We start from the raw sequence: 14,083 nt of genomic DNA on the forward strand, positions 1-14,083 counted from the left end.
GCTCACCCATGTTAAATAAATGAACTCTTCGGAGCCATTTGCGTCCCATTTCATCAATCACCTATTCCCCTGCGCTGACTCATGCCCCATTAGAATGAAGTCATTTGGCTCCCTCAGCAGAGCTGACAGCCAGTAGATTTCCTTGGCACGGAGGAAAGTTACAGTGCCTGAGGAATGTGGGCAGTGAGACCCACCCGCTGAGCAGGTGCCATCAACCCCCTCCACCAGCATCTCCAAACATGGAACAGCTCAACAGAAGGTCTCTCTACACAGAGTCTTGCCACTACACATGGTACACATCTCCATGTGTGGCTCTGCAGTGCATCCTCCAAAGCCCTGGGAATGATCGCCCTGCTCACCATTATTCTGTCTAATCAGAATGTCCCTGAAACAGAACAGAAGGCAGACACAACTCCTCTGTAAGCAAGGCTCTGGGCCTATGCTAAATCTGCACAATTCTCTCTTGTAAATTCTAAGATTTAGCAGAGAAACCATGCACCCATTTGGAAGTGGCTGCACTAAGTCAAAAACAGAGCCCAGAGCTCAGAGCCCAGAGCCCAGGATTTTTATTCTCAAAGTCCATGGCACTCCCTCAGTTTTCCCAGAGCCTCTTGCCTGGTACCTATTAGAATCTCTAATATTTTCCCAACCAAAGTCGTTCCTCGTGTTGCTGAACCCAAACTACTCTATGATGGATTCTGGAGCATCCAACACAGAGGAAACTTACAATCATGTTCCCATTATTCCTAATCCTCTCAGGAGAGATTAGAATCTGCTTCAAAACCCAGGAAGGTGGAATACTACTTTCAGCAATTAAAAACAAGGAAATCATGAAATCTGAAGGCAAATGGATGGAACTAGAAAAGATCTTCCTGAGTGAGGTAACCCAGAAACAGAAAGACACACATGGTATATACTCACTTATAAGGGGATATTAGCCATATAATATAGGATAAACATATTAAAATCTAGAGTCCTAAAGAAGTTAAACAATAAGGAGGACCCTAGGGAAGATGCTTAATCCTTATTCAGAAGGGAAAACAGGATAAACATTGGAAGTGGGAGAAGACAGGGAACAGGACAGGAGCCTACTACAGAGGGCCTCTGAAAGACTCTACCCTTCAGGGTATCAAAGCAGATGCTGAGACTCATAGCCAAACTCTGGGCAGAATATAGAAAATCTTATGGAAGAAGGAAAAGACAGAAAGACCTGGAGGGGACAGGAGCTCCACAAGACCAACAGAGAGCCAAAAGGTCTGGGCCCAGGTGGCCTACAGAGACTGATGAATCAACCAAGGATCATGCATGGAAAGGGCCTAGACCCTCTGCTCAGATGTAGTCCGTCGGCAGCTCAGTCTTCATGGGGGTTCCCTAGTCAGAGGAGCAGGGGCAGTCTCTGGCATGAACTGGGTTGCCTGCTCCTTGATCACCTCCCCCTAGCAAGGTAGCCTTAATAGGCCACAGAAAAAGGATCCAGACAATCCTGACGAGAACTGATAGGCTAGTGTCAGATAGTAGGGGAGGAGGACCTCCCCTATTAGTGGACTAGGGGAGGGACATGGTAGGATGGGAAAGGGAGGGAGGTTAGGACCAGGAGGAGATGAGGGAGAGGGCTACAGCTGGTATACCAAGTGAATAAGTTATAATAACAATAATAGAAAAAAAAAAAAAAAGACCAGGAAGGCACATTTCCAAGAGATCTAGTGACCTGTGAAATGCCAGAGATCTTAAGTAGCATGACTGACATCCTGTACCCAACAAGGGCAAGGGCACATTCTTTCTGCCACCGATTCCTGAATGACTTGAAGGAAACACGTGTAAAGTGCAGACCACAATCTGAAGAGACAGCAGAGCACTAAAGAGAAGGCTTAATGCATCACTTCCTGCTAATCAGGGCAATTTGGTGACCTGGTAGATGGATGGGGCCTATTTCAGCAGCTGTGTCACAACCCTGCAACAAAGACATTTATTTCAATACTCACAAAATGCAGCCGCATATCCCAACCACCTCAACAACCAAAGTAGAAATCATGGCTGTGGTAAAGTCACATATACTGAGGGAGCTTCACCATTCTTCTTCAGTTTCCTGATCATCATTAATTCTCAGGATCACACAATGCTTAGCAAGAACAGAAACAACACCGTAGCCTTGAGATCTTTATAAAAATGGGCAGAGGATAAATCCTAAATCAACACAAAATGGCCAAGGGCATAGAAGAAGAAATTCATGTTTTCTACACAGAAAGAACAACCATTTGAAAAGCAATCCTTTCTGGAGGGAATAGAGCAAAGCCAGTAAGGCTGCAACAACCAGTTCTTAAACTGACACCAAGAAATTTACAATTCTGAAGTGTAGTTTACAATTCCTTATCCACAGTTTGCAATTAGTCCTGCACAACAGAATTAAAACCTTTGCCAAATACCTCATCATTTTGCACAGTAATTTAAAAATGGCCAAGATGTGGACACTGCCAAATGTCCATGCAATGTCTTGGTACATGTGGTTGTATGAGGACCAGACATCACTTAGCACAAAATAAATAAAATAAATATTAAATTATTCAATCTGCTTCATAAGATTACAAACATTTTGTTCAATGAACTATACAGGACTAAAATGTTATTATGAAAGCAAAGTTTAATAACTAAACCATGTAAATCAGTGAAGATGTATCCCTCTAAACTACCTGTTTTAGTTAGAATTCCTGCTGTTACAATGAAACACCATGACCAGAAGCAAGTTGGGGAGGAAAGGGTTTGTTTGGCTTACACTTCCACTTGGCTTGCACTTGTAGTTCATCACTGAAGAAAACCAAGACAAGAATTTAAACAAGGCAGGAATCTGGAGGCAGGAGGTGATGCAGAGGCCATGGATGCTAACTGGCTTGCTCAGCCTGCTTTCTTACAGAACCCAGAACAGGCAACCCAGTGTTAGCACCACCCAGAATGAGTTGGTCTCTCCCCCTTCAATCACTAATTAAGAAAACATACTACAGCTGGATCTTATGGGGCTATTTTCTCAATTCAGGAAGATTCCCCTCTTTCAGATGACTATAGCTTGTGTCAAATTAGCCAGGACACTACCTGACCTAAACTGTCTAGTTGCAAAACAGGCCACTTTATTAGAGGTCCTGTGCATCTCAACAGTTCCTCTAACTTTGGTGCAAATCAAAAAACAAAACACTGGCTAAGATTAGTTCTTTGATTTGCCCTATATAGAATGGCATAAACAGAAGAAAAGTCCAGAACCCAGATTCTCAGGCAACACAAGGGCTCCTTCTCAACCAAGCTGATATTTTCATGAGGATCCTCCAGAAACCAAAACACAAAATGGCCAGAGCCAACAGGAGCTTCACTGTTCATCCAGCCATGCTCAGGATCAGGTCTGTCATTGCAGCACCATAAAGGTACTGACTGCAAAAACACTTCTGTGCCTACTGGAAAAGACATCCCCGCCTACCAATCCACTACAACCACAGAGACTCTGGCTCATCCCCATTGGCCTTTAACTATCCACTCCACAACTGGATAACTGCAGGGTGATATGGCACAAGGGCAGCCTCCAGCTCTACACCAGCCTAAGGCCTATATCTGTCCTGATGGCCAATACCTGTGCTGTCCAGTTTGTTTATTATTTTGAGAAACGCCATTCACAAACCCACACATCACAATCAACCATTCATTACAGAACTAATTTGCCTAATTTTTAAAAGGTTTAAAAAACTTGACCTACACTCAACACCTCTTCTTTTGTAGGTCAGGCTGCCATACTACCTCGTTTAAATAATCACTTACACACATATCCAGAGCCAAATATACAGCTGAGCACTGGATTTAGAGATAAGCACCAGTTCCTACCCAAGTGTCTGCCAGTGGTGCTACACCTGGCACAGGGGAGGAGAAACAGAAGGATGGAGCCAGTAACAGCAACTAAAGGAAGAATGTGCTCCAAAAGGGGCCAGTTCGGTGCTGTGGGGTCAGGGAAGGTTATCCTAGACAGGTGTTTGCAGGGATACTATGAGTTAAAAGATAAACTAAATATCAAAGCAGGTGGACAGACATAATTATACAAAGGCACATGGAGACACCAACAGTGCTTTCAGGTATCAGCAAGCTCTACAATGCATCTAGAGCAATGGAGACTAGACCAACTATGCGGGGCCAGATGAGCAAATACCAGCATTTCAACAGGGCAACTTTCTTACTGCTTAGAATCCAACATTTCTCAAGAGACAACCCTTGATGGAACAGATACCAGGCTCTTCTCCCAGCAAGGTAGGATTTCTCAGTTTCCCGTGCATAGCCAACATGAATGCCTGGGTGGAGGATACTAATTTGCAGAGTTGCTGGACAAACCCTTCCCCTCCCACCTGGTGTAAGCTCAATTACCAGCACGAAGGCACTGGAGAGTCCATAGATCAAAGCACTTATCAAATAAGTTGCAGAAAAGACCATGAATACATTCACATGTGAATGCCAATTTCAGTCAAGCTTGCCTTGGAGAAGATGAGTTTGCTGCCTGGTGACTGCTGCGAATACTTTTCTGTTATTAAGCCATTGCTCCCAAACTTGAGCTCCTCTGCAGTTATTAAATAACAGTTCTGCTGTATTGCTTCCAAATCTTTTTCATTGGATTTCTAAGGAAATGAAACAAATCATAATAAAGTTTTCATCAAGAAAAGAATATTAAGAGATTTTTCTTAAACTCTTTTAGGGGAGATATTTTGTCACAAAGTCCTTATGTCCCCTAAATAATTCCATTATCCCAAAATATTAAGCAATTACACAACTGGGATGCAATTTCATCTGCATATTATGACTGGGTCAGAGCAGGCAGATTGCCAGCAAGGTGGCTAAGAACCATGACTGTCCATGAACTGCCCTTACTCAGCACAGTGACTGTCCTTCATGAACTGGTTCCATCCCTAGGTCTACCTTGTTCACTGAATGAGCCCTAGGTCTATTTCCTACACAGTCAACATGACAAATGAGTAGAGGGTTTATATGTTTAAATCCAATAAAGTCTTAGTCTCCCTTGACACTACAAACTTGATCCACCCACATGTATTAGGGGGAAAAGGCTGAGCCTTCAAGTAGCATTAGGGTGTGCTCATACATGATGCTTGTTCTCCATGACACACAATGTTTCTCGTGGCCTCTCAGCATTCTGGCTCTAATAACACAATGCATTGGAGACTGCATCTGTGGTGTCTGGCCAAGTTCAAGCACAGAATAAATTCCCAAGCTGGTGATTACTAAACCAGATTTTGTTCACTCTTTGTGAGAAACCAAGAGATAAGACCCTCTTCAACTTCCTGAGCATGGTACAGAAAAAATTTAACATGTCACTCATTTAGAAGTAAAGACATGGACAATTCTCTGTAAGATCCCACTGAACTGTAACAGGCCAACACCACCTCTCTAGAATTGCGTTCACACAACTGCACCTTCATCACTGTCATGTTTCAAACAAGCAAATGACACTGTAAGGCTTAACAAGAAAACAGTAGCCTACTCCCTCCCCAGTTTTCACCTCAAAGCCTCAGTCCCCAGCAAAATCAACTTGACATTCCTTAGGCGCTACTTCTTTTCTGACTTCAAGTGTCAACATGATATTCTCCTTGACTTCTTACATTTCAATTTTACCAACTGACTCCATCCAGATGAGTGTGGGCATTTAGCTTTTGCATCAGCCATCTGCACTTCAAGATCTCTCCTAACAATTCTATCATAACTAGTTGAAACAATATTTGTATTACATTGTAGCCACACAAACACTGCCAAGCAATGTAGCATTCATGATTACACAGCCATGCATTTTCAGTTCTTTGAATGCTTGGAATTAGTACTATTCTTTGCCTACTTAGTTCATAAAATTATTATAAACTGCAAATTTTCTCCAAATTCTCAGAAAAAAAATTTGCAAAGTCCCTTGCAATAGTCAAATACATCAGTAATTGATCATCTCTGTCGTGTTTCCCAGGAGTCCCAGGTGGCACCCTCCCTCAGAGGCCCAGATTTGGGCTCTCCACTTAGTAGTTCAGCTGTCATTCTGAAATTCCCTTCAGCATATCTAGGACCTCTACTTTCTGGATTCTTCATCTCTTCCTGGTTTATTCCTTCTCTGCCAAGAACCTTCTGCAGAGAGCATGTGAGACAGACAATTTAAGACATTACACATATGAAAAGACCTTGCTCTGCTCTCACACTGGCTAACAGCTAGCTGAGGACAGAACACTAGGTTGGAAATCACTTTTCCTCAGAGTCTGAAGGCATCACTTGAATATCCTCAGTATCTAAAGCAGCTGCGGGAATTCTGATGTCATCCTGAGGCCCAGTTCTTCATCCATGGTCTATGCTGGCCCCTTCTCTGGAGCCTTTCAGATCCTTTCTTTATCCTCAAGTTCTGAAATATCAAACCTCAGCCTGTGGGTCTTCCTTCATCCCTCATGCAGGGACCGCTGTCTTTCCATTCTGAGCCATGGCCTCCTGATACCTGGAACGGAGTCACCTACTTTGCTTCCTGAAGCCCCTGTGAGTCATATTTTAGACCTCTTGAACCATGCCTCTAATTTCTTATCTTTACCTTTCCCTATCTTTTTGTCTAATCCCATTTTCTGGAAGACTTACACAACTTTTATCTTAAACTTTCTGACTCTTCCACTGTAAATGTTTTAAGTCAGCAATTATACACTGAATTTCCAACATGCTATTATTTTCTAGATATCATTGTTTTTATTAGATTCTGATCTTACTTTATTTTCTCTCTCTCTCCCTCTGTGCATGTGTATGTGTTTGAGTATGTGTGTCACAGCATGTGTGCTATAGTACTAGTGAAGATCAGAGAATAACTATGTGAAATCAGATCTCTCCTTCCACTTCTCTGCAGGTTCTGGTGATCAAACTCAGATCATCAGACTTATGCAACAAGTACTTATGCTCACAGAGCCATCTCATGTATGGGTCTTGATCTTATTTCTGTTGATGTCAAATTTTTATAGTTTTAAAAATACTATATAATCTCTATTGTTGCCATGTCTAATACATACTTTTTTTTTTTTTTAAGACAGAGTTTCATTCTACAGTCCAGACTGGCCTGGCACTTTCTATGCAGCCTAGACTAGCCTTACACTAATGATCCTCTTCTCTCAGCCTTCCAAGTGCTTCCAAGTGATTACAGGCATGAGCCATTTGGCCTGATTCCTATGTATCTTCCATTTTCTTTAAGCCTTTGTCTTGTGTCTTCAACACTTTTCTCCCATTTGCTAAATTTAGGTCACTTACCTTTTAAACACTAAAAGTACTGAGAAACTCTGTGAATGTGGAAATGAACATATCAAAAGTAGCCTTACTGGAAGATGTACAGGTGAAAACCAGCTGTTTGAATGAAGGAACTTCCTCTGCCAGCATTTTTCATGGCATTCTCCTCTGGGAGTGCCAATCTCCTGGTTGAGGTCTGCACACTTCGTTCACTTCATTCCCTCCATTGCCATTTCTGTTGCCTCCCATGACCCCCAGGCCAGCAATTTCCTGCTTTATATTCCCCAGAAATCTCTTGCTGGAGAGAAAGAGAGGGTCACCTATACCTGCCTAGAATCCCAGCTAAATCTCCTGTTTTTCAAAGGTACTGGTCACATCTTATGTCTGCTGAACCTTTCTTGGGATGTAGCCTATGCCAACTCAATTGTTACTGGCCTTTTTTTTTTTTTAGTATGTGCCACAATAGCAAAACTGAACCCTGTGCACTTCCCACTCATTCACACATAACACCCAAAATTTTGTTAAGTCACAGCTTTGTTGTACAGTGCTCTTATACTTTCCTATTCCTGCATTCTAGTATTAACGAAGTTTCAGTAGTAAGAGGCACCATTAAATACCTGGATTTAACCCACCACACTTACCTGAATTGAGATTCAAAATTTTTTAATCTCAAAAATTTTCTATGTGGCCAGTAAGAAGTGAATTCCAAAACTAAACAAGAGAAGAAATGGGCAAAGGAGTGAAGGAGCACTACTAAAGTACTTGCCCCCAGTGAGTGGGCTGGGCACAGGAGCAAATCTAGCCCAGGCTCTACTGTTTATCATGTGACCAGGTTAAACATTTCCCTTCTTTGACCTTGTTTCCCCTCCTACTGGCTGAGGCTCATAGCTCTAAGTGGCACAAGTACAGCCATGAAATCTGTTATAGTAGTAGTGATGGAACATGCCTCAAACTCCAGTACTCCACAGGTAGAGGCAGCAAAGTCAGAAGCTAAAGTGATCTCAGTGTGACAGTGAGTTTGAGACCAGCCAGGACTACATGAGACTCTGTCTCAAGGAAAAGGTCTTGTAAGAGCTCAGAATAAACTACTAAATCAAAGACAGATTTACATATGAAAGGAAAAATGTCATGGTATGGTACCTGAAGTATCAGGTCCTCCTGACTAGTACTTTCTGTTGGATGTCTAACCACTTGTTCTTGAGTATGGAACTTTCTATTGCTTTCTCCCAGAAGATTCTCATAATGCTTCTCCACTGCCTTCTCTCTCTCATTCATTTCATTGCGTAGTTTCTCAACTTCATTTCTAAGGTCCTAGAGTAAGAAAAAGAATAAAAATGGAATTAACTTGACAATCTCTTACCCACTTCGCTTCCCAAGTTATAAGAACAAGCTGATCAGCATATTTAACAAATACAGGCTTCTTTCTCATTTAGAGTTTTACAAAAAACAATTTTCAGAACATCATAAATTTAGAAAAGCCTTTACACACATGGTATTATTCATAATGGTGAAAAACCAGAAAACCAAACATCTTAAAACAGGGGAAAAATAAGAGAAAATTATAGAGAATAAAATATTTCTAAAAACACAATGATAAGTAAAGACAATCAAGCTGTGTGTATAATGCAATGCTGATTGTTTCCTGCATGCTTATCCAACTGAAGAACCCTCTGAGTGAGAACAGTGAAAGAACACCTAAACAAAGCAATAACAGGTCTTCCATGGGGTTTTTTTTTTCTTTTTTTTTTTCTCTGAGTGTCTTAAAATATTTTTTTTACTTTTACCCCCTGAGATTCTACAACACAAGTAATCAGAAAAGGTCATAGAGAACTTATAATAACGCACAAATTCTCTTGGTAGGAAGTTTTTTAAAAGACAGAAAAAAAGACAGTATACAATAAGATTGCTTACAAGTGCTAGTGAGGTTGATTTTGTGAGGTTGACTGTTTAGAAAAGCAAATGACTATAAACAATGCAGACCAACAGGAATAAGCTGTACACAATCTCACCAACACAACACATACACACATGTGCAGTGGTGGTAAGAAAATCCATTAATTCACAATACCACTTAAAAAAAAAAAAACACTTTAGTTGCTCTAACAGAATAAATGCTCCTTAGAGATGTTACTATTCCTAAATGACAAAAATGGAATAAAAGTTAACACAATTCTGGCTCTTTATCAGCTGACTTTAAAGGACATGTGTAATCCTGAATTACCAAGGTGGCGAAGATACAAGAGATAGCCAAAAGACATCTCAATAACTATGACCAGCAGTGAGGATGAAAAGGGGCCACAGGTCCAGCAATTAGTTGGCCTCCAGAATCTGCAGCCTTCAAAAGGAATGCAAGCCTAAGAACACTGAAGTTGTTGAGTATTGTTTCAAACTTCTGGCTTCTAGAGCAGACTGTAAATCAGCACTGTGCTAACCTACTACAGCTGCAACATGAATTTAAGTGCTTTCTGAGGTGTCTAAACCTCCTTCTGTGAATATTTGTGTTTAATTTTTCCTGTATAAACTGCCCCTTGTGACAACTAGATAAGAAACAACTATATTTTTACAGGGATATTCACCTATGAAGTAAGAAATAATAAAATCAGATACTTATTGTAAATATTTTGTAAACAATCACCAAATCAAAGATTCAAATATTTGGAAGAAACAAAAGAAAAAAAAATTTTAATCTAAGATGTAAGATGAGTCAGATTCAAAATCAGATCACAAACCAATCATGAACTTTGAACAGTAAACCAAAATTCAGTTCTGGAAGGAGTTAGGACTTTTTCTTGGTCAGATGTTTGTTTTAAAACTCGACACATAAAATTGCCCCTTAGTGTCACTGGGGGATTGGTTTCAGGACTTCCAAAGGATACCCAAAGCAACACCCAAGTTCTTCTTATAATGGTATAATATTTGCACAGAATCCACATTCTCAAATTGCTAGACTTAGAACAATACAAATGCTGTACACATCTGTCAAATAATATTGTTAGAGAAGAATGGCCAAAAGTCTCTACATGTTTAATACAGACACAATTTTCCACTCAAGCTTGATTAAATGTGTGGATGCAGAATCAGACACAGAGCCCACTGTAACACTAAAGCAGCAGTAACAGAATAAAAAGGAATGAGCTAGTCCTGCCAAAAAACTTAAGCCACTTTCAAGTTGTGAATGGTTCTTTTAGACCTTGCACACCTGCAGTGGGTTTTCACATTATTTTAACTCTGGTTTGGACTTTTTCCATTTTTATTTATTATATTATACCATGGCTGACAAAGAACATACAGTAAATAAATAATGAAGACATACAAAAAAGAAAAAAGAAAAGCTCGTGTGGTAGCTTAATCACATCTGGCCAGCCTAGTGTACAGAGCAAGTTCCAGGCCAGGTAGGTCTGCAGAGTCTGGCTCTGACTCTGTCTCCAAAAACAAACAAACAAACAAACAAACTAATTCTACGCAATCCTCTCATTTAGTAATTTTAACAAATATAGCAAAATTCATTGCACTGTATCCTCACAGTCTCCAACTATTTGATCCTCCACATAACATGCCATTACAGTTTGCTGCTGGTTTTTTGCTGTGGGTGTCTTTTATTACAATTTTAGATTTAATATTTCAAGAAAAGCTCTGAGAGGGATTTCTATGTCAAAGGTTATGCATATTTTGAGGATTTTTCAAAGAATAAATGACAAAAAAATAAATTTCAAAAACTTCCAACAATCAAAGTATTAGGAGTATTAGGACCACATCTCTGTCAGTATTAGTTTCTAATACAGCTGATCGGAACTCATGTCCTCCTCCCCTCTCCTCCCCTCCCTTCCTCTACCCTTCCCTCCCCTTCCCTCCTCTCCTCTTCTCTTCTCTTTTTCCCTTTACTACAAACTGTTACAGCCAGCTAGGAAATAACAATACTCTCAGGAGCAGTTCAAAGAAAACCTGATCTCTTAAGAATTATCTAAGAGGAGGCTAGAGAAAAGATGACTCAGCAGATAAAAACACAGTCTGCTCTTCTAGAGGATAGAGTTTGGTTCCCAGCACCCACATGACAGCTCACAGCCATCTGTAATTTCAATTTCTGGAGATCTGATGCCTTCTTTTGGCGTCAAGCCAAAAGACACATACAGTGCAAGACACATAAGCATGCAAAGCACATATATACATAAAAATTACATCAAAATTGAAAATTAAAAAAAAAATGAATGACCTAAGGTGTGTGTACACTTAAGAGCACAGATTCAATTGCTCCCCATCATGTACATCTCCCTTGCTAAAGCTATTACAGAAGAGGCAGGACTCGCCTGTCCAACAGACAGGACTTTATCATAGTTTTTCCTTGGGATCTTGCAGTTATTTTTACCCAGGGTGAGCATACGCACTGGTGCCAGAGAAGCAAATATGACTGAGAATTTGTCTATGCAATAAGGAGGACCTGGGATGCTCCAACACTCAGGATCAATGGTGCACAAGCTATTGGGGCCAGCAGATATCAGGGCCCAGACCATGTGCCAGACACTGAATAGTTAATAGTTAATCTATTTAATCTTCAAAACTTCTGATGGAGGTGTGGTGGTACATGTCTTTAATCCCTGCACTTGGGAGGTAGAGGCAGGCAGAACTCTGAATCTGAGGCAAGCCTCGTCTACACAGTGAGTCACAGGCCACCAAAGGCTCCCTAGTGAGCTCCCTAGCTCTCAAAATCAGATGTATTGAGTCCCACCAGACTCCCCGCTAAACGCTGGCTACCTCATTGTTCTCTGTTTGCTGCTCGCCCCACTAGCCCTGTCCTGGCAACTGACTGTCTTGCTGCGGCTCTTACATAGTAGGCATGTACTCAAACTTAACTTTCATGATTGTTTTACCCAATGCCTGCAGCTCACAGCTGTTCCTCACCTCCTGCAAATCTATCACTTCACTCCAATCTTCATAACCTCCCTCCCTCCAACTCCTACTACACACGTTTTCCCTCTATAAATACACTGCTAATACAGTGTAAACTTTTTCAGTCCAATAAAGGCAGATCATATTTTGTTTACTGCTGAAACTCTATCCCCTATAAAGGCACCATACACACAGAAGTTACTGCAGCAGATTAAAGAGAGCCATAGACTCTGACTTTACCCCATGTCTCCACTTTTTAATGCTTAGGGATGTAGTGACCACTGCAACCTAAACAATGGGCCATTTCTGGCCCAGGCCTGGAAGTTTTAAATTCCTGTCTCTTTGCGCACTCTCTTGAAGGCCTGCAAGCATTCCGTCTAACAGGCATGGCCATCCGAATTCTCCTATGCTGGAAAGGCCAAACACAGGTACTCCAGCTAACAACCTCAGCTTAGTTTTCCATCCATCTCTAAGAAGATAGAAATCAGAAGTCATTTGCCCTCCAAACCAGCCCACCAATTAAACGAATAACATGAGTGGGAGCCATGTAGAGCAGAAAACCATTCAGATGCCTAAATGTTTGGCTAAAAAAATGAAACATAATAAAATTATCATTTTAGACCCCAACTTTGGGGATGATCTGTTACACAGAAATAGATATCCAAAACAGTATTCAATATATAACAATAAATTGGGTAAATAAAGAATGAGTAAGTGAATAAAATAATAAACAAGTAATGATACACGATGATATTTGGGGTCTCACAAATATATATCAGTCCTGCTCCCATTTTATGAGTGAGGAAAGAGGCTGTCATGGTTTGAATAAAACTGGCCCCCATAGGTCCATAGGAAGTGGCACTACTAGGAGGTGTGGTCTTGTTGGAGTAGGTATGGCTTGTTAGGAAGTATGTCACCAGGGAGGTTTTAAAGTCTCAGGTGCTCAAGCCATGCCCAATGTGGCATTCTCTTCCTGCTGCCTGTGGATCCAGATGTGGAACTCTCAGCAACTCCTCCATGCCTGCCTGCATGCTGTCATGCTTATAGCCATGATTATAATGGACTAAACCTCTGAAACTGTAAGCCAGAACCCATTAAATGTTTTCTTTTCTAAGAGTTGCCATGGTCACGGTTTCTTCACAGCAATAAACCTGGGAGAAGCTGACTGACCTATGATCAAAGCAGCTAAGGATCAACACCTGGCTGTTACCTGGTCCCAAACTCTCTCAGTTCACACCTACACCAAAGCACAGGTGGCTCTTTTTTGTAATAATGTGATGATTGCAATCCACTTAACTAAAATTCATCCAACACATCACTTTGAGGGACCACTCACAAAAAATAAATTGCAGTAGAGATCTTAAGACAGCTACTTAAAATATCTCTTTAAATCCAATGGAGCAAGAGAGGAGGCATGAAGACTTGAGTTAGATCACTAGCACCTGTGCAAAAGCTAGCCACAGGCAGTCTCTAAACCCAGAAGTGGGGATGGGGGAGAGGAGACAGAGAGAGAAGCAAATCCCTAGAGTTCACTGGCCAACCTGATAGATAGAATCACTGAGTTCCAGGTTCAGTGAGAAACCATATCTTATTTAAAAAAAAAAAAAAAGTGGGAGAGCAACAGAAGATATCTGTCATCAATTTCTGGCCTTCAGCACATACAATGGCACACATGTATACATGCTCTCATGAACACATTCATATACCACAAACACAAAAAAATAAAGACACAATAAATCTGCATATTTCCATAGGAAATGTATGCTTTCTTTAGAATTTTATTTTAGTTGGGAATGTTGTTTTAAGATTTTCCACTTAACTGGCAAATTCCACTTAACTGGTAAATACTTGCATTTATGGATAAAATGTAATGTTCTGATATACATATACACTATGGAACAATTTTATCAAGTTAATTAATATGTTTGTCACTTAAATA

General features: G+C 40.7%; 1 protein-coding gene across 12 annotated transcripts in view; it reads right to left on the minus strand.

The window, feature by feature from the left end:
• The window catches only part of Cdk5rap2 (CDK5 regulatory subunit associated protein 2), a 190,066-nt gene that overhangs the window by 94,379 nt on the left and 81,604 nt on the right, over window positions 1-14,083 (minus strand). For 11 of the 12 annotated variants that reach the window (XM_060381226.1, XM_060381219.1, XM_060381224.1 and 8 more), the window contains 2 exons: window positions 8,401-8,571; window positions 4,497-4,637 (listed from right to left, as the gene is read on the minus strand). In XM_060381226.1, the coding sequence (XP_060237209.1) occupies window positions 4,497-4,637; window positions 8,401-8,571 (312 nt within the window). The remainder of the gene's footprint in view (window positions 1-4,496; window positions 4,638-8,400; window positions 8,572-14,083) is intronic. The other variant, XM_060381222.1, reaches the window with a different exon arrangement.

Source organism: Meriones unguiculatus, chromosome 3, assembly GCF_030254825.1.
Source record: "Meriones unguiculatus strain TT.TT164.6M chromosome 3, Bangor_MerUng_6.1, whole genome shotgun sequence".
NCBI lineage: Eukaryota > Metazoa > Chordata > Mammalia > Rodentia > Muridae > Meriones > Meriones unguiculatus.